General features: G+C 42.0%; 1 protein-coding gene across 1 annotated transcript in view; it reads left to right on the top strand.

Annotated features, from left to right (window-relative positions):
* The window catches only part of Colec12 (collectin subfamily member 12), a 32,146-nt gene extending 12,354 nt beyond the window's left edge, over positions 1–19,792 (top strand). Inside the window, exons 4-8 of the mRNA XM_032885967.1 lie at positions 2,569–3,057; positions 3,840–3,976; positions 5,065–5,174; positions 17,018–17,163; positions 19,200–19,792. Coding sequence (XP_032741858.1) covers positions 2,569–3,057; positions 3,840–3,976; positions 5,065–5,174; positions 17,018–17,163; positions 19,200–19,219 — 902 coding nt within the window. The 3' untranslated portion in view covers positions 19,220–19,792. The remainder of the gene's footprint in view (positions 1–2,568; positions 3,058–3,839; positions 3,977–5,064; positions 5,175–17,017; positions 17,164–19,199) is intronic.
* Positions 19,793–21,766: the final 1,974 nt, after the last annotated feature.

Here is a 21,766-nt window from a genome sequence, read left to right as displayed (position 1 = left end):
GGGAGCCACACCATGACAGTGCAAATGTGGGGCTACCCAGCATCCTACTTTGGTTCTCTCTGGGTACATTTTGGGAGCCTGTAACAGCTTTTTGAGCCACATGGAAACCCTGGGAATTCAGAATCTCAAGTTAGAGAAGTACCCACCCAGCCTTGACATTTAATGACATTTCAGTCAGTCTACAAGCAAATCTTAGTTGCACTTCTGCAATGAACATCCATGTGCCCCCACAATAATACACGCTTGATTCTAAATTCAAGTTGTTGAACACATACACATAATACTTTCCCATTTTATGTGTAGGGGGTAGGAATTTTAACTTATTTATTTGTTCATTCATCTGTGCCTCCGTGTGTGTGTGTGTGTGTGTGTGTGTGCTTTTTTAATTTTACCTCAACAGCCATCCAATAAAAGACTACTCAAGTAAGACCAGAAGCCCTGAGATAATTCAGAGGCTAACCAATAACACTAGCATCTTGGGTCCTATAGGAAAACATTCTGTGTTCAATGCTGGTTTTTAAAGTAGCTTTGGCTCTTTTCATCAATTTCTCTAATAAGAAAAGTAAACATCTAAAATTCAGTGAGCAAAGTATATCATGTGAATCCTATTATTATCCATGGAGCACAGCATCTTACTGGAGTCCCTGCTTTTAGGTGGTTTTTGCAAGGTGAAAGCAGCTGTAAGTGACCAGCAATATGATGGACCTGCCGGTTTATGCATAGTTACAGATGTTAAACCTGATCTTACTGTGAAACTGGGTACAGTGGATAAGTGCAATACTCTACCTGAAAAGACTTGGTTTTATACTAACCTAGCTGGGAATCCATTGAAAGTTAGATTTTTATTAAAGACATAAACTTGAACCACACTTCTATGCCTATTCCTTTCCATTGTGTGATTTAGAAAGTAGCATCTGCTGGTGTTTTGTGCTGACTCTGGAACCCATGTTTAATGCCCTCCTTCAAACAGTGTCTATATGTACACTTGCTGAAGATATTCAGCTATTTCCAGTTGGGGGTAGGGATCATCTAGACCCAGTCAGAAATAATAAACAGTAAAAAAGCTGCACCCCAAATGACAGAGATGGATTAGGTCTGAGATGGGAAGCTGTGTGCATTTGGAGCCTGGGGAGGGTTGCAGAAAGAAGTCTAACTGAGCTGAGAAGCAATCCCTGAAAAGCACTGTCCCAGAAGCTTTCAGGGAAACATCAACCCCTAGTGTGAGGAGCGGAGAAACTAATTATTGGCTGAAAGTTTAGAAAGTAAGGATCAAGAATGACTAAAGTGATCGGATTTCCTAACAGATCTTCACTCGGTGGATTTTCCGAGGTCTAATATATACTCTGAGTGAAACACACAATTAAGAAGTTATGATTTTTATGTGCCTGTTTCAGAGACACACCCATCAAAGCTACCTTCCCCACTCTAAGCCTCTAGGGCACCATTTTGCAGTGACACAGGCACCAATTTACTTTAAAGAGATTACATATAGGAGGAGGAGGTTCTTCCCATGTGTCTCTCAATGACATGGATTGGCTAATGCGCTCACTCGGATTAAAGAGAAAACTCAATTGCAGATAAGACCAATGGACTGGTTCTTAAATGCCATTTAAGAGTCAGGAAAGACAGGTCTCTCCACAGCCATGCCGTAGCTGGATCCAGGATCCACCTAACACGTAGGTTGAGAAGAGTTACCTCTTGGAATAAGGTAACAAATACAAGGTAGGTCACCATTACCTGGAAACCTCTTCCTTCTGATGTTTCCTGGTGCAGACTGTTGACATATTAAGGTGCTGGGCTTTCGACAATGAGGCTTATGCATTTGATAAATGATCCTAAATAAAGCTGCCATACTGTGATGTTTACCTGATCTCAGCAAGCCAGACAAAGACTAAATACATAGAAACAGAAGGGAAACTGCACAGCTTTTCTGTTGGCGACAAACACTGGTATCTGTTTCAGCACGGATTCCATCTGTGAACACTGTTGAGTTTCATCCTAAACACTGTGCACAGGAAGGGTAGGATTATTAAAAAGAAAAATAAACCTGCACATCATTGTATTGTTTTGCATAGATTTAAACTGGCTGAAACAACAGGATTTCTTTCCTTATAGTTCTCGAGTCTAGAAGCCCAGGTCTTGACAAGGTTGGTTTCTTCCAAGATCTCTCTCCTTTGATTGCAGATGGTCATCTCCTTCTCATACCTCCATCTGGGTCTCCCTCTGTGTCTAGATCTTTTTGTTTTTATGGGCATGTGGGTGGTACATGTGTATGGTGTATTCACGTGTAGAGAGTAATATGCATAGCCATGCACACACATGGAGGCCAGAGGAAGATATGGATTGGGTAAGCTGCATTTCAATCTGTCTTAATCCTTGAAGCCAACAATGCATCAAAGATATTAAATACTCTTTAATGCCTATGCTTGTGTGCTGGGTTTGTTCGTTTGTTTGTTTTTATTGTAGGCTATATAAGCAGATACACACTCACAACTGACTTCATATGTATATATATGTTTACTCAAATATATATGTGTGTATGTGTGTGTGTGTGTTTTTATGTTTTAGGTCCTCCTGGCCCCAGAGGTCCAAAAGGTGACAGAGGATCTCAGGGACCACCTGGTCCAACTGGCAACAAGGGACAGAAAGGAGAGAAGGGAGAGCCTGGTCCACCTGGCCCTGCGGGTGAGCGAGGCACAATTGGACCAGTAGGCCCTCCTGGAGAGCGTGGCAGCAAAGGATCCAAAGGCTCACAGGGTCCCAAAGGATCACGTGGGTCCCCAGGAAAGCCTGGCCCTCAAGGGCCTAGTGGAGACCCTGGACCACCAGGTCCACCAGGCAAGGATGGACTCCCTGGCCCTCAGGGCCCTCCTGGCTTCCAGGGACTACAGGGCACTGTGGGTGAGCCTGGAGTACCTGGACCTCGGGGGCTACCAGGCTTACCAGGGGTGCCAGGCATGCCTGGGCCCAAGGGACCACCTGGCCCCCCAGGCCCCTCAGGAGCAATGGAGCCGTTGGCTCTGCAGAATGAACCAACCCCAGCATCAGAGGTCAACGGTAAGTCCAAATCATCCTTTTCAGCCAGAAATAAGGCAGTGTGTAGGCTTGGCTAAACCAGACCTCAGGAGTCCCCTAATTACACTTAATAGCAGGGACCCTATGTGTTCCTCTGGATGCCGTGCTGTCACTCAGGACCCTGTGTTCCTGCTTAAACATTATCAGGACTCTACTCATTTAGATGAGCCAGGCCCTCAGAAGACACCTATACCCCAAGTACTTATTTCAAGCTATCCTGCACCGGCTGCTCCCTGACCATCCTTCCTTGTCTTTCTTCTTTCTCCTAGAAACAGACCATTCCATCAGTTAACTCCATCAGTATGCAGATGGGGTTTCTGTGATAGACCACACTCTGGTTTTGCTTAAGAAGCTGCTGTGGTGTCTGTCTTTTTGACCATTAAGTCTTCACAAAACTCTGTTCTAGTTAGGAACCAAGCCATGTGGGTCACTCATGCTGGTCCATGAACTTTGGTTCTGAAGTACACTTGTTTACAAGCTCCAGCTGATCCAAGACTGACAATGAGTATCAGGGCCCACCCCACTTTCTTCTTTCTGTCATTATAAAGCCTAACCCAACCCAGTCACGGCCTTTCCACACTGTGTGGTGTTCACTATTGTGTACTGTAAAATCCACAACTGTGAACATCTGTCCATGTTTGCACAGGGACACTCCATTGGCATGCAAGCGGTGCAAGGCTGTCACTTTGGTATCTTAAACATAGCTGAGGAAATGCAGAGTGCCTTTTTTTTTAGATCAACATTTAAAAACGTTACATTCCTAGGATGTCCGCCTCGCTGGAAGAACTTCACAGATAAATGTTACTATTTTTCGGTGGAGAAAGAAATTTTTGAAGATGCTAAGCTTTTCTGTGAAGACAAATCTTCCCATCTCGTTTTCATAAACTCAAGAGAGGAACAGGTATGTCAGCTGCACACTTGGTTGGAGAAAACTATAATTTAGAGATAAGTTATACTTGAAAATTGCATGCCTTTGAGGGAGTCAAAGAGATAAAAAAAAATTCATGATCTCATAAACAAGGAAAGCTGCAGTTTGCATGGGCTTTATCCAGGCATGCGAGTATGTGAATTGTCATGCTTCTTAGACCCACAGATATATAGCTCCACCTGGTGTCTTTCTGGAGAATTGCAGCACAGCAGACGTTGTGGGTAAGAGAGGTGCCACCAGACACTTGTAGAGACAGAGAAGCATGAATAGGTTTGGGATGGAGCACCGCAAACCAGACTTGGTTCAAAAAGGGTTGTTAGGGGTTGGTAACGACCCATGTATAAGAATGATAGAGGCCCTTTATTAAGCCCCTGTCGTGTGCAAGGCCCCTTTTTAAAACCTCACAGCAATCCTGCAATATAAACCTTATAATTGCCATCCTTCCCCTTGTTTGTTTGTTTGCTTTGTTTTGTTTTGTTTTTAACAAATCCTAGCTGTGTAATCCTACCCGGTCTGGAATTTGCTGTGTAAACCAGGCTTTCCTAGAGCCTTTGGTGATTTCCCTACACCCACTCCTCAGGGACTGGGAGAACAGCCATGTCCCACTGCTTTCAGTTCCCCCCATTTCACAGATAAGTTACTCTGAGGCCACACAAGATCTAAATTACTTCTTCTCACAAGACAAAGGGTAAAAGCAAATCTGAAACCTGATGACAACAATGTTCATTTCCTTCCACTCACTAACCGTCTCTACCAGACACAACCCTGAAATCTGGTTTATAATAACATGCAGGAAACATAGGAAAAACAGTAGTTAGGGGCATCAACAAATACATCAGTGAGGCTCACAGATGGGTGGCTGCTGGGAAACAGGGCCCACACTAGTCCTGAAGAAGAACCTTACTATTCAACATAGTCATAGTGAAGCAGTGCCCACAACACAAATGCAGTACAAAGTGGACAGCTAGGACCCTTAAAAACAGTAAGAAATGTCTTTTGTCAGTTTTATTAAACAGTAGCTCTTTTGTGTGGGCTAAGAATACCTCCTGCTTCCTTTGCAGCAATGGATAAAAAAGCAGACCATGGGGAGAGAGAGCCACTGGATCGGCCTCACAGACTCAGAGCAAGAAAGCGAGTGGAAGTGGCTAGATGGGACACCTGTTGATTACAAGTGAGTGTGGGACTTTGTTTTCACGCTGGCCTGACTTCCTACGACTTTCTCTTAATGACCTTACGTCTATCCCACACCATCCTCTTGAGAGCCCAGGTTCCTCATACCAGGTGCCTATTGCCAATAGAGAAGCAGTGGTAGACAGTCACTGTGCTGTCAAGTAGAGCACTTCGGACCAAGGTACTAATTTCAGATACTAAGAGGAAGGATAACATCGCCCAGAGCCTCTTCAAATGGTCAGTGTTCAATCGGACATATTTCTGAGGACTAGGGCAGTCCTAGCCTTGATCAGGCTTCTGACCCGAATATGATTTGGGTCCAAGGTTATAGATCTCTCATTCACAGGAAGTCCAAGTGTGCTGCACAGAGGATCCCAGAATGTCTATCTTCTACAGGGTAAAAGAGGATTAAATTCTACCAACCCTTTTCACAAATCTTGCCTTACTTCTTCTGGAGAAAAAGTAAATATCCACCTGTGAGGGACCTTCAGTTTGCTAGGGACAAAGAAGCCAGACACATCAGCAGCACATCACAGAGAGCTGCTATATCATGGGGGAAGTTCTGGTCTGAGGTAGTCTCCAGGCACTGAAGTAAGACTCTGGTAGATGAAGAGTTGCCCAGAGGCTGAGGTGATGGACAGAGGCCAGATAGTCTCAACTAGGCATAGGAACAGCCAGATCTGAGTGGAATCTCACTACGCATGTGACCTACACTGGCCTGGAATGCAGTCTCCTGCCCTCAACACCCAAGTGCTGCATCAGGCCTGCATAGCTGCACCTTGCCCTTCTATACTTTTAAACCCTCCCCGTGAAGACTGTGAGGGAGACAGTAGATAGAATCGGAAGGCCATCTCTGAAGGGAATAAACAAATGTGGACAAACATAGAAGTGGATCTTAGGTCTGCCCCAAAGCTGAGTAGGTACACCTGAGCTTACCCACCAGCCTGTCGGTCACTCCATGTGCTCTTTTGTGCCTACCTCTGGGAGGCACTGGGGCTCAGGCCAGCACCTAGGATAAATGGCAGGATGTGCTTTGCAAGATCCCACACAGCTGTGGGCATTGGTATGCAAAGCAGAAGGTGGCTTCTGGCAGGAATGGGAAGCAGAGGTTAGTCCTCTTTCTCTGATAGTCAAGAGAGCCAGGATATCTTTTTTAAGGGAGTGGAGAAAAGCTAAGAAGAAAAATTCATCTCCCAATTTTTCTCACTGCTGTAAGTGGAAAGATAAGGGTTTGATGCAAAATTCAATCTTAAATTTTATTGGCTTGGGTGGGTTTGATGGAGCTGGAATATTACTAAATGCTACAGCTTTTAAAGGTAGATCCCTGATATACAGAAAGGATTCTGTAGCTGGGAAGAGAGCACTAGAATTGGTCCCTGGACCCCAAGAAGGATGACATCGCACACCTTACTGGGAGTTTTGCCACCAGCTACAGGCACCCTGGAGCCCACCATCCCTACCCCAGAAGCTTAGACCCCTGCACCCCAGCCACCACATACACTGTGTATCTCATTTTCTACCCAAAGGTGTGTGTGTGTGCGTGTGTGTGTGTGTGTGTGTATGGGAAATTCCCCGGGCTAAAATAAAGCAAGAATAAATCAGACAGATGTTGTATGAGGTCTCAAAGACTTAGTTTGACATATAATAATAAACACTGCACAACCTAGAGAAAGATCCAAGCCCATCTAGAGAATGGAATACAAACTTGAATGAGAACTGGGCTTACACTAAACCTGACACCCATGACACCTCAGTCACATGAAATCACCATGTCCCCATGTGGTAAAATGAACTTGACAGAAGGACTATGTTAATACTTCTACAGAGAGAGAGAGAGAGAGAGAGAGAGAGAGAGAGAGAGAGAGAGAGAGAGAGAGAGAGAGAATATGTATGTATGTATGTATGTATGTATGTATGTATGTATGTATGTATGTATGTCTCCTGGGAAGCGCTAGAGAAAGCCTGTGGGTGTCACTGCTTCCCCAGAATTTGTAGTGTGCATGACCTTAATGAGAGACACCACACACAGCATCTTACAGTAGGTTTACAAAGAATCCAAAAATAATCCCCGTCATGGCTTAGGAAAGGAAAAGGCTTCAGCCTCCCAGGCCTCCCAAATAAATCTCCTGAAACACTTTCCCAGACTCTCCTTTGCCCTCCTCTTGTGATTCTGAGCCTCCAAGCCTCCATCTACCTGCCTTCCCTTCCTTCTCCCAGCAGCAGTGATTTCTATAATCATCAGAGATCATTATAAACCGTTACTATATGAACTACTATACACTAACAATCAAACAGCCTAGATGAACACACACATTTCAAGAAACAAAATGACTTAGTAAAGTCATGTCAAAAAGAAATGGGAAAGCAGAGCCAACTTTAACAAATCAGATTCGCACAGCAGAAAATAATAGGCCAGGACCAGAGGCTTCATGGCTGAGTTCTACCAAACATTCAAGAAAGGACTCCAGCCAGGCGTCTTAAATGTTTCCAAAACCAGAAGCCAATGGCTCTGGAACCATCCCAGGCCTAGCCCAGCCACAGAGGAATTAAGTACACAGCTTTCCTTTTACCCTTTTCCTCCAAAACACATGCATCCGCCCCTTTGAAATTATTTAAGGATTTTGTGGTTACTGTAAAAGAGGAGCCAGTTTTCAGGGACATACCTCTCCTTCATTGCCTCTGCTCTTCTGTTATTTACAATGATACGTGGTTTACGTGGTTCAGAAAGGCAGGACTGAAACACACAAAGAGCCATGGTGACAGAGAAGAGATTCCAGCTGCTTCAGGCACATTCAGACCTGACTTGGGTCTATTATCCTCAGACACAGACTTGCAGAGCCTCTCGCTTCCCCGTCCTAAAGGAGGTAAGGACCCTCTAGAGAAAGAGAGTATATCAGATGCCCTGGAATGGGACCATAAGCCTACATACCAATGTGATTTCAGCACAAATGCTGGAAGACAATGTAGATTGTTGGACATACCAAATGTACATATGTTTTTTTAAATAACAATAACATAATCCTGTCAGAGAAAAGACAGCTTCCTACTTTACACACTCCATCGTTTCTCTCATGTCACCACAGCCCTGTGACTTTATATCCAGTATCGACACCGTGACTAGAGATTAGGATCCATCCACAGTCACTACATTGTCCTAAGATGTCCACAGGGAAGTGGCAGCTGAGGCAGGAGGAGAGGAGTATAAATGAGAGATGTTATCCTTGTGTGAAAGATAAACGACCAGTGGGCCACAAAGCATACCTCAGTAAATTCAAGAGAACTGAGACTATGTTCTGTAGCCCCAAACAAGTAGATAACTAAAGACCTATAAAATATTTGGAAGATAAATGACATAGGCCAAAGAAGAGGCTATCGCCATACCACCCTAGTGAGGCTTGATCTTGTCCATAGATCAAAGAGGAAATTACAGTGAAAGTCTAAGAATGTCTTTAAACGATGAGAACAAGTCAAAATTTATGAGCTGCAGTTAAAAATAGTGCTTAGGGAGACATTTACAGCTCTGAAACATTGTTTGGGCTTTTTGTTGTTGTTTTGTTTTGAGATAGTGTCCCTCTATTTAGCTCTGGCTGTCTCAAAACTTGATATGCAGACCAAGCTGGCCCCAAATTCACAGAGGTCTATCTGCCTCTGCCTCCCAAGTGCTGGGATTAAAACTACATGTCACCATGCTTGGTCCTACATTTTCTTAAAGGTTAGAAAGGAATGGCCTAAGCTTCCACTTTATGAGGGTAGAAGAAAAAAAAAAGGAATTAATCTCAAAATAAGCAGAGGGGCATGTACAAAGCCCTGGGTGGGATCTCCAGCTCCATGAAAGACTAAGTAGAGGGAAAGGAATAAAAAAAATCAGGAAAGCAGCAGGGGATTGCAGAAGTGTTGGTAAAACCAGGGGCACGGTGGTTCTTTTCACTATTGTTTTTTTTATTGACTTTACATTCAGATTGCAGCTCCTCCTCTGCTCCCAGTCCTACTCTTGCAAATCCTCCATTACCCTTCTCTAAGGAGAAGGGGAGCCCCGTTGGGTTTCTCCTCTCTCTGGGACATCTAGTCCCAGCAGGACTATGCATGTCCTCTCCCACTGAGGCATAATAATTCTTTTTTTTTTTCATTAATGCTATTTTTTCCATCTTTATTAACTTGGGTATTTCTTATTTACATTTCGATTGTTATTCCCCTTCCCGGTTTCCAGGCCAACATCCCCCTAACCCCTTTCCTTCCCTTCTGTATGGGTGTTCCCCTCCCCATCCTCCCCTCATTACTGCCCTCCCCCCAATAATCACATTCACTGGGGGTTCAGGCTTGGCAGGACCAAGGGCTTCCCCTTCCACTGGTGCTCTTACTAGGCCATTCATTGCTACCTATGAGGTTGGAGCCCAGGGTCAGTCCATGTATAGTCTTTGGGTAGTGGCTTAGTCCTGCAAAGCTTCTGTAAGGCAAAGGACACTGTTGTTAGGACAAAACGGCAACCAACAGATTGGGAAAAGATCTTTACCAATCCTACAACAGATAGAGGACTTATATCCAAAATATACAAAGAACTCAAGAAGTTAGACCGCAGGGAATGAAATAACCCTATTAAAAATGGGGTTCAGAGCTAAACAAAGAATTCACAGCTGAGGAATGACGAATGGCTGGGAAACACCTAAAGAAATGTTCAACATCTTTAGTCATAAGGGAAATGCAAATCAAAACAACCCTGAGATTTCACCTCACACCAGTGAGAATGACTAGGATCAAAAAATCAGGTGACAGCAAATGCTGGCGAGGATGTGGAGAAAGAGGCATAATAATTCTTAATGGAATAACTGCAGGTAGCTAGTTGTTACTGTTACCAAGCCAAGACTGCCTTCCCCAGGATAAATCAGATTCATATGGAAAAGACCAAGACTCTGTCCACCTTAAAACAGTTAAGACCCCCACCTACTCTACTAAAAACCCCTATACATTTTCTTTTCCCCTCTCTCCTCTCTATTAGATACCATTTGGTAGAAATGCGATAACATAATTCACATGATTGCTTTTATTTTTGTTTAAAAGATAAAATGGGCTACTTCCTACCCAGTTAGGTAACTCATGTTGTAGTTTTATAGTACTGAGCTATAGAGCGGTGGGGGCCAGAAGAGACTCTTCAGTTTCTTCTACTTCGACAACAGCCCATGCTAGTCAACACTTTGTGTTCCTGCTGGGGTGGTACTGGCCCAGGCCACAAGAGAGGAATCTTCCACAACAGGGGCCCTTGTAGTGTGAGAACATCTTGCTTCAAGAGACATTTCTCGCCAGTAACATTTTCCTGTTTGGAAGCCAGACCGTTAGCAGCAGAAGCTTCTTGGCTGTAGTCTTGGTTACTCTTGTGGTTGATGGAAAAAAATATTAAGTTGTGAAGTTGGAGGGATCTATTCCAAGATAGAAAGTATATGCTCTGCTAATATTAAAATGCAAATCCTGGGGTGCTGCACTCCCCATAGCTCATGTTTGTGTGTTTGCAAATCACTACAGCTGTCTGTTCAAGAGTTCCCAAGGTTCCTGGGGTGCTCAGAAGCGTTCATGTTGCTGTGACATATATGTTGTAATATGGCCAAAGCCCATGCTATCCTTTGCAGAGCCTACCTGTAAATGCAGTCAAGGCACTGTTTAGGCTAGCATTCCAAAATATTACATACACATTCTGCTTATCCACAGTACACAGACATAACAAACAGGCAAAACATTCACACACATAAAGTGAATCCTAGCTCCCCCACCCCTTAACTTGTTAGCATACTGGTAGGAGAGGTTTAGGTTTCTTTGCTTGAGGACAATCATTTATAAAAATGTTACCCTTTCCTAAGTAGTTGGGTTACAATGAACTCTTTAAAGAATTAAGAATTCGCTGCAGTTGAACTTTTTGGTCATTTTCACTGGTTCCTCCTTTTGTGTGCATACAAACTAAGAGTTTTGCCAGAAGTTGCTCCATGGAATTTTAGCTTTTCTAGAGATGCTCTGAGACCCCAGCTTCTCACTCTCCAGGTGCTACCCCATGCATTATCTAAGTTGCCTCTGTTTCACAGAATTTATGCTGCCTTTAGTCATAAGGAAATCTCTGAGCACTCTACATAAAGAATTCTAATGATTTGGGGAACCCAATTGGGAAAGGTTCCCTTTCTGTTTAATCAGTAAGTCCTTCTTACCTATATGATCTTAAATGACATAAAGTAAAATGCAAGAGAATCATACTAAGCAGATCCTCTGAATAAACCGTGTTTGTGTGTGTGTGTGTGTATACATACATCCATTTTTTATAATTAACTGAGAAATCGGGAATATCAAATACATCATTGTGTATCTGGGGACCAACGATATGAAGAGATGTAAAGTTAATATATTACAATTAATAATATAAAATTATAGAAATAATTACTATTACTATTAAACATGAACAAAATGTATGTTACTGAAAACAAACTACTTGGGCACTATTAACTTCTGCAGAGGCAGTCTACAAGGAAGCTCCTTTTCTTCCCAATCCATCTGTCTTGGCACCACTGACAGTGTGAGTCTTAACTTCATACTCAAGTCTGTTATGTTAGTTCCCTGTGAAATGGAACTTTGTTCTGTGCTCCTGTATTACCAGTGACTTAATTAAACTCAGCTCATAGTGCATTCTCTCTGAGGATCAGTGCAGTGAGTAAATATTTTCTAATTCTTCCTTAAAGTTTCCTTTCATTGGTAAATGGCTCCTTCTGAAACACCTCTGTGTCATTAGGTTTACCTGGGGTCACTGTTCTTATCAAATCCCTGGATAGGTTTAGAATTAGGTGAGCATGACTTCTATTATGCTACCCCACTATTTAACTATAATCATCTCTTCTTTCTCACTGCCTTCTGACTCTGATGATATCATTGTCAAAAGATGGAGGGAAATATGAGTTCTCACTTCTGGTGGCCCTCAGGTACCCTGTGGCTAGTGGGGGAATGAGTCATTGCTGGAAATACCTTTATTACAGATGTTTTAGGGTACCCTTTAAGAAGTCAGAAACCACAACCATGAACTTGCCTCTATAAAAGGACGTTCCAGAAAAGAATCCGGAGTCACACTTAATTTACTGCATGAAACCAGAATCCAGAACTATAAAATCACAAGAAGTCCTGATTTGAGTAGCAGCATCCAAGTAAATGAGACTCAAGTAAACTCATCCTAAAGAAAACTTGCTCAGCCCTACTAAAAAAATGGGATACAAAGCTAAACAAAGACCTCTCAGCTGAGGAATATTGAATGTCTGAGAAGTACCTAGAGAAATGTTCAACATCCTTAGTGATCCGGGAAATGCAAATCAAAACAACCCTAAGATTCCACATTACACCTGTCAGAATGGCTAAGATCAGAAACTCAGGTGACTAACAGATGCTGGCAAGGATGTAGAAAAAGAGAAACACTTCTCCATTATTGGTGGGATTGCAAACTGGCACAACCACTCTGGAAACCAGTCTGGAGGTTCCTCAGAAAATTGAACATTGTACTACCTGAGGACCCAGCTATACCTCTCTTGGGCATATACCCAAAAGATGCTCCAACATACAACAAAGACACATGCTCCATTATGTTCATAGCAGCCTTATTTATAATAGCCAGAAGCTGGAAAGAACCCAGATGCCCTTCAACAGGGGAATGGATACAGAAAATATGGTACATCTACACAATGGAATATTACTCAGCTATCAAAAACAATGACTTTATGAAATTCGTAGGCAAATGGTTGGAACTGGAAAATATCATCCTGAGTGAGCTAACCCAATCACAGAAAGACATACATGGTACGTACTCATTGATAAGTGGCTATTAGCCCAAATGCTCGAATTACCCTAGATGCACAGAACACATGAAACTCAAGAAGGATAACCAAAATGTGAATGCTTCACTCCTTCTTTAAAAGGGGAACAAGAATACCCTTGGAAGGGAATAGGGAGGCAAAGTTTAGAACAGAGGCTGAAGGAATGCCCATTCAGAGCCTGCCCCACATGTGGCCCATACATATACAGCCACCAAACTAGATAAAATGGATGAAGCAAAGAAGTGCAGGCTGACAGGAACTGGATGTAGATCTCTCCTGAGAGACACAGCCAGAATATGGCAAATACATAAGCGAATGCCAGCAGCAAACCACTGAACTGAGAACGGGATCCCCATTGAAGGAATCTTAGAAAGGACTGAAAGAGCTTGAAGGGGCTTGAGACCCCATATGAACAACAATGCCAACCAACCAGAGCTTCCAGGGACTAAGCCACTACCCAAAGACTATACATGGACTGACACTGGGCTCCAACTGCATAGGTAGCAATGAATAGCCTAGTAAGGACATCAGTGGAAGGGGAAGCCCTTGGTCCTGCCAAGACTGAACCCCCAGTGAACGTGATTGTTGGGGGGAGGGCAGTAATGGGGGGAAGATGGGGAGGGGAACACCCATATAGAAGAAGGGGGAGGGGGCTGGAGAGATGGCTCAGCAATTAAGAGCACTGGCTGCTCTTCCAGAGGTCATGAGTTCAATTCCCAGCAACCACATGGTGGCTCACAACCATCTGTAATGAGATCTGGTGTCCTCTTCTGGCCTGCAGTCACATATGCAGGCAGAATGCTGTACATAAAATAAATAAATCTTTAAACAAAAAAAGAAGAGGAAGAAGAAGGGGAGGGGTTAGGGGGATGTTAGCCTGGAAACCAGAAAAGGTAATAACAATTAAAATGTAAATAAGAAATACCCAATTTAATTAAGAAAAAAAACCCAATGACTTCATGAAATTCATAGGCAAATGGATTGAACTAGAAAATATCATTCTGAGTGAGGTAATTCAATCACAGAAAAACACACATGGTATGCACTCACTGATAAGTGGATATTAGCCCAAAAGCTCAAATTACCCAAGATGCAATCCACAGACCACAGGAAGCTCAAGAAGAAGGATGACCAAAGTGCAGATGCTTCTACTCTTTCTTAAAAGGGGAAACAAAAATATCCATAGGAGGGGATATAGAGGCAAAGTTTAGAGCAGAGACTGAAGGAACGGCCCCACATGTGGCATACACACACACACACACACACACACACACACACACACACACACACACACACACACACAGTCACCAAATCTAGGTAAGATTAATGAAGCTAAAAAGTGCATGCTGACAGGAACCAGATATAGAGGTCTCCTGAGAGACACAGCCAAAGCATGTCAAATACAGAGTCGAATGCTAGCAGCAAACCATTGAACTGAGAACGGGACCCTGTTGGAGGAATTAGAGAAAGGATTCAAAGAGCTGAAGGGGCTTGCAACCCCATAGGAACAATAATGCAACCAACCAGAGCTCCCAGGGCCTAAACCAAAGACTATACATGGACTGACCCATGGCTCCAGCTGCATATGTAGCAGAGGATGGCCTTGTTGGGCACCAAAGAAAAGAGTCCTGCCAAGGTTGGAGCCCCAGTGTAAGGGAATGGGGGAGGGGGATGGGGAGGGGAACACCCTTATAGAAAAGGGGAAGGGAGAGAGTATGGGGGCTTATGGACAGGAAACGGGGAAAGGGAATAACATTTGAAATGTGGATAAAGAAATATCCAATAAAAAAGAAAAGAAAAGAAAACATTACCTCTGATGTCATATAGATTTAAAGTCAACCCAACAGAGGTACATAAGAACTATCTTAGATAAATGCTACTAATTTATATATAAATAAAAGTTTGCCTGCTCCAGATGCTGTCTTTATAGTTATCTTTTTATAACCTGCAAAAGGAAGGATGTGAAGGATGTAGCCTTCATTGACAATGTAATATTATGAACTTGACCCTCAACTATAACAATTACATAATCCCATTAACATTATCCTCATACAGAATGTCTTAATGAATCAAGTTTTATAAGGAGAGATTATTATAGCCAGTCATTTTTGTTTCTTAATTTTATTATTGCTATTATTTGTGGTGTTAGTGTACATCAAATGCAGAGCCTTATAAATGCTATGTAAAAAGTCTACCACTGAACCGAACCTTCAGGTCCCACTTCCTTGTTTTAAACTTATTTTAACTGATATATAAAAATGTAGACTTATACATAGTAATAGGATATTATATCATATTTCAGTACACTGTTGACTGAGTAGTGTTTAAGTGAGGCTAGATATATCTACCCCCTCAAATATATATCAATTTTTTTTTGTTGTTGAAGTCTTTTAAAACTTTTCCATGTAGTTCTTGGAATGCATAATATTGCATTGCCTGAAGCTCTCTCACTATGCTTTAACATAGGTAAAATTACAAATGATGAGATTTGTAACCATTGTTAAAATATTATAAAATTATGATGTGACTGAAAGTAAAAATACTAATAAAATTTAATAACATGTTTTTAAAAAGAACTTGATCAGGCTTGGAACTCAAGCTACTCAGGAGGCTGAGGCAGCATGATCACAAGTTTTGAAAAGTACAGCATAGAGTACAGAATGAACCCAAGGCCAGCCTAGGCAAGCTAGTGAGACCTTATCTCAAAATAAAAAGTAAAAAGAGAGTTTAGCATGGGTGTAGGCAGTGGTGGAAGACTCAACCTAGCATGCACAAAATGTCTTAATTCTTTCTCGGGGATGCCTAACCCTCCCCTCCAACCCCCTGAAAAAAACTCATAAAACTTGTTTTTAAGAACCCTCTTTCTTACAGTGACACTTGTAAAAGCAGGAAGATCTCTGTGTGTTTGAGACCAGCTCAATCTACATAGTGAACTCCTAGACAGCCAGGACTATATAGAGAGAGCCTGTCTTAAAAAAGAAGAAGGAGGAGGGGAAGGGAGAAGAGGAAGAAGAGGAGGAGGAGAAGGGGAGGAGTCCTCTTCTAGGCAGGCATAGTGGTACACACCTTTAATCCCAACATTTCAGAGGACTTGCAGGTAGATCTCTGAGTTCAAAGCCAGCTAGGAATATTCACTGTCAATCAGTCATTCAATAAATCAATAAAAATGAGAATCTTCTCTCCTGGGCTAGAGAAACTGCTCAGTGGGTAGAGGCATCAGCCACCAAGGCTGATGGCCTAGGACCCATATGGTAGAAGGAAAGAGTTGATTCCCTCAAGTTGTCCTCTAACACACACTGTAGTCCTCTCTCCCTCTCTCCCTCTCTCCCTCTCTCCCTCTCTCCCTCCCTTCATCCTCCCCCCCCCCCACTCATTTTCTTTATGAAAATAAAAGCTCTCTCCAAAAGAGGTAGTAAAATATTTGAGTTGTTTTCAGTAAGATTAAATTATTATTTTCTGAAGCCATCAGCCATGTACAGCTTGGCCAGAGCCACAACACCACCACTAGTTGTTGGTGGTTGTGGGTTTTTGTAACTGTAGATCAAGGTGCTCTCACTTTTTCTTCCTGACCTGACATTAGAGACAAGACAGATCGATGTCTACAGATCCCTGTGTGTTCTCACAAGAGCATGCATGCATGCATATTTGTGTAAGATAACCCAAGAGTGCATACTACCTATGCACAACTATATACACATGCTCAGAAGTCCACATTGCAGGACACGAATGAAAGTCACTCACTCAGCTATGTCAAAGGATTTGTCTCCTCCACAATGTAATAATGAGGCTCATTGGGTTGATCTCATGGTGGCAGAGATAACAAGCCTGCAAGAACAGGCTGCTCTTCAGCCTCTCTATAAACAGCTAAGTGAAAGTGAGCACTGTTTTCTAAATGGTGCATTTCCATATCACAGTGAATGGCATCCTTTGGCTTTGTGTTCACACCTTCAACTGTTCTTGAGCAAAGAAAACCTCTGCATACTGTGCAGATAACACTCATCTTCTGTTTTGTTAAAAGAAACTGGAAAGCTGGACAACCCGACAACTGGGGCAGTGGCCATGGGCCTGGAGAAGACTGTGCTGGATTGATTTATGCCGGGCAGTGGAATGATTTCCAGTGTGATGAAATCAATAACTTCATTTGCGAGAAAGAAAGGGAGGCAGGTAAGCAGCCTCACAGTTTCCTACAGAGCTGCAGGGCTTGGGTCTTATTGAAGAGGAGAGGTATTGAGAAGGGCTCTGAATGCAGGCTCTCAAGCCTGCACTTCCAACCCACTTCTTAGTAGCAAGGTAAGATATCAGCCTCAGGGGAATAGCAGTAACTCGTCAATTTATCATATTGTCAGTTAATTGTTCTTTAATATATGGCACCATTGTGATATCTTTGGAGTGGTGTGGACATTCACATGCAGCCAATTCAGTGAAACCACATGTACTTAACTGAGCATTTAGTATAGGCCAGGTTTTGTGCTAGTATAGTGGAGAGTTATAGTCTGCATGACTTAAAAATGCTTACATTAAAAATCTTATAGAGATTCTTCTTGACTTCATAAGAAGTTTATCTAAAGCTTCATTTACTACATGACCCTCTTTAGAACAGGGTGTCTTCCTTTTCATTAGAATTAGGTTTGTAGTGGCATGTGGAAGACACAGGGAAGAAATGTTAGAGTATGGGCTTTCTTTTGGAAATGAAAGCAATCTTTAGACCCGTGGCACAACTTTGAAAATCTACTACGGGGATTGTAGAGATGTCTCAGCAGTTAAGAGCACTTGCTCCTCTTACACAGGACCCTGATTTGAATCCCAGCATCCACACAGCAGCTCATAACCATCTGTAACTCCAGTTCCAGTGAATATGATGCTCTCTATGGTAGTGGCTTCCACAGACATCAGGCCAGTGATGCACAAACATATGTGCAGACAAAACACCCATACACATTATATAACTAAAATTACAATTAAAAAATATACTAAGACTCACCAAAGTAAAAAAAAAAATGCTTTACATGGATGATATGCATTACCTGTGAATTAGAGTTCAGTAAATCTATTTTTGTTAATTAGTCATTTAAAAAACTTAACTATACTCTGCTCATATTATTTTTGGAAGAAACTGGGGCATAAATTACATATACATTCAAGATGTTTACAGAGTACTTTTGATGTATCAAATAGTGTGAATGCTACAGATCTCAAAACAAATAAGGAACACACAGTGTAGTCAGCTAAGGGGCAGAAGCATGGATCACTAGAAGCATGGATCACTAAACATGGGGTTACAGTTGATGATGACAATCAGGCATGATGTGTTTGCCTTATTTGCTCAAAAGAGTGTTGAGTAGGGAACAGAATTCCCCAGAATTGACCCCACCAGCAAGCCACACCTGTGATAGGGGTCCCAGCCTGTGTTTTTCCTGGTGAGATCTGGGATGGATGCTGTGGTTCTCAAGCTCCTATGTACCCAGACACCACTGGGGATGCAGGGAGTTGAGAATGGGGGGTCATGAGGCTGCACCTACACACCAGGCATGAGGGTGATGGTTGAGCCCAGGTCAGGACAGAATCCATTTTGGTTCCAAGTGAGTCCCAGAGTACACAGAAGTTGAAAAAGAGAAAGCCTTCTCTGGGAGATTTAGGTGAGGCTCTTTAGGATGAAGCCCCTACCACCAGCAGGTGGTCCTAGATGAAGGAGACAGTCCTTGTTTGTCCAAACTACCTTATTTTATGGTAGATATAAATGCATGTGTCTTACTCAGGGTGAACCAAGGATTAAATACCTTTTGCAGGAAGGAAAGCTCAGGAAGGGAAGTTCATTGACTAAACCCTTGGGGCCTCTCTAGATACCTCATTAGCATGGAGAACTCCAGCTTTTTATGCTATGTGACTAGTTGTCATCATCCTCTCAGTGGAGTGCCATGGTTGCATCTTCCAGAACAGGTAGAGCTTAGCAGGGAGCTGGTTCCACATCTACCGTTCTCAATTCTGAGATTCCCCCGGGTTTTGAACCTACTTCAGCCTTACCAGTTTTTCTGTCTGGTGTTACAGTCTGCTTGCCCCACATTACTTAATCTGAAGAAAAACTTCCCAACATTCTTCATTTGAATTCATTCAATCTTTCCAAAAGATTCCTCCTGTTTAAAATTGTAAATAATTTTATTCCTCAAGCAAAACTAATGCCCATCCTTATTTTTCTCTTTCAGTACCATCATCCATATTATAACTGTGATATAATAGCAGGAACATATTTTCCGATGCCTCTCAAAGGTGAAGAATACTCGTTTCTGATGCCATCACTTCTCACCAGATTGAATGGAAAAAGACCTGAAAAGTAGTTATTCAAAGTAAATGGATACCTACTGCACCATAACCGAAGGACTAGAGAGCTAAAATGCTCCCCAAGTTGATACTGATTTCCAATGTGCAAATGGACTGAATCACATAGATTTTTCTCAGCCATTAACCATACAATTTATGCAAATTATATCTTTCCAAATATGGAATGCTCCAATCAGAAAAAGACTATCATTGGTTGTTGAGTTACAGGCTCTGTGTAAACAGTGTGTTTCTAAAATCCCAAATATAGAAAGGATATGCAGACATACACATATATAGGCCATCTTTTAGTAATAATATGAAATATACTTAAAGAGCTTTTAAACTTCATATTTTTGTACAAAATATTTGCCTTTTACAATCATTTTCCTTTTTTAAATTTTACCTATATAACACATAAAGCCAAAGAAAACAATAATTGTACTAATAAAATTTCAATGGAGTTTCTCTTCAGATTTAATCTGTCCAGCTGAAGTGAATTTTTGTTTTATGTATCTATGTTTGTGTGATGTCTTCAGAACAGTGAATCACATGAAGCATCTGGAAATACCCTGTGCATTTTGGTGATGGTGGAGCTCTAGCCTGAGTTCATGATAGTTCATTCAAGAAGGCTGTGCCATGAGCCCAGCACCAACCACTTTTATAAGAGGAAGTGTTGACTTGGGATGTGCTTTTGTTCTACTTTGTGAAATGAGAATGATGGAGAAGCATCTGTGAGGAAGGATAGAACACATGAATCTGAATGTCTGTAAGGCCCTGGTGTAAGGCTGATCCATGAACAGGCTTAGTGTCATATTCATACCAGAACAGACAAGATATTATAATGTCACATCAGTCGAAGTCAGCCAAGTGATGCTTGCAAGTTAGAAACATGCTATTTGGAAAGTAGGGTTCCCAAAATATAACTCAAGACCTGGGCTAAATGAAATGCAAAAATAAACTTTAGGTTATTTGTTGAATCAGCAAAGAATCTTCACTTGTGAACCCAAAACGTCCATGTCCTCCTGTCTTTGCATCTGTTTCATAGCTGAGGCAGAGGACGAGGGTTGTCCAGGTAGCTGTCCCATCCACCTATAGTCTTTCTTCCCTTATGGAGTGTAAGCTTCCAGAGAATTGATCATATCTAAACATTTCAGATGAGCTTGAAACTCCAGGATTTAGCCAAAAGAAAAGGAAACTAAAATTTTAAGATCTACCTAACCTCTTCAGTTATTAATTTCTATGCTAGACAAGGTACGTATGTCATCTGAAATCAAAGTCATACTTAACAACAACAGCAAACCATAATGGATAAATTGAACATGTGTGCCACCTCAACAGAGACTTTAAGCCTTTAGACATTACACATGAAAATGAACTGTTTCATTCACATTTAGTTGATCTTTAATCTGAACTGGAATCAAACCTCAAACAGTTCACTGCTCTTACAGAGGATCTGAGATTAGTTCTCAGCACCTATGTTGGAGAACTTTCAACCTCCTATAACTCCAGATCCAGGGGACTCAAAACCTCCATGACACTCCTGTCATATACCCATGGGTACACAGATACACATGTATACATAAGTAAAAAATTTTTAAAGGGTTTGTTCCTAGACATGTTTGCTCTATTCAGTGGATATTCCTGAGAGGCCTGCTCTCTTCTGAAGTGAAACAGAGAAAGAGTGGATCTGGGGCAGTGGGGGAGGGAAGGGAAATTTCAGTCAAGATGTATTGAAAAACAAAAACAAATTTAAAAAAAAAAACAGAAAAAAGCAAGTATATTAACTGTGATATTTGATTTCAAATGTACATTGAATATACTTATACCTGTCTCACAAAGTCATTGCAAATTTTAATGAGGTAATATCCAGAAATCACCTATTACAGTGTCTGGCTCCAAAGACACGTGTCATAATCTTAGATCCTTTCTTTGTTTAGAAATATTTCAAGTGCCTGGTTCAGCTAAGGAAATAACAGGTTTTAAGTCATCCCAGACACCTAATGACATGGCCCAGGTAAGTAAGGGAGCAGTTTTTTATACAGTGTTAGCTCCCATTAAAGCAGGTTTGGTCCCATGCCAAGAAAAGATGGGACCTTGGGTAGAAAGCAAGGAAGTCATTTTGCTTTGTCAGAGACAGGCTAACAAGCATGTCTTGAACCCCACCTAGGGACTTTCTGCATATAGGAGGTTATAAGAGAAAGACTGAAGTAAGTTCTTTATATTGTACATGCTCACACTAGACTAGGAATCAGCAAATGTGGCCAATGGTCTGTTTTTATAAACAAACTTATTAAAACATGGGCTTATGAGTTTATTTACTTTCTACCACACACAAAATGTTTGGTCATCAGCCTATGGCACCACTGGGAGACATTGTGAGAGGGAATTGCGTCACTGGGAAAATGTCTATCTCTTTACTTCATGGTCACAATAAGATAGATAGGCCTTTGCT

This window comes from Rattus rattus, chromosome 15 (genome assembly GCF_011064425.1).
Source record: "Rattus rattus isolate New Zealand chromosome 15, Rrattus_CSIRO_v1, whole genome shotgun sequence".
Classification (NCBI taxonomy): domain Eukaryota; kingdom Metazoa; phylum Chordata; class Mammalia; order Rodentia; family Muridae; genus Rattus; species Rattus rattus.
Note: the sequence above shows the minus strand (reverse complement) of the source record. Positions and strands in the feature narration are given on the sequence as shown.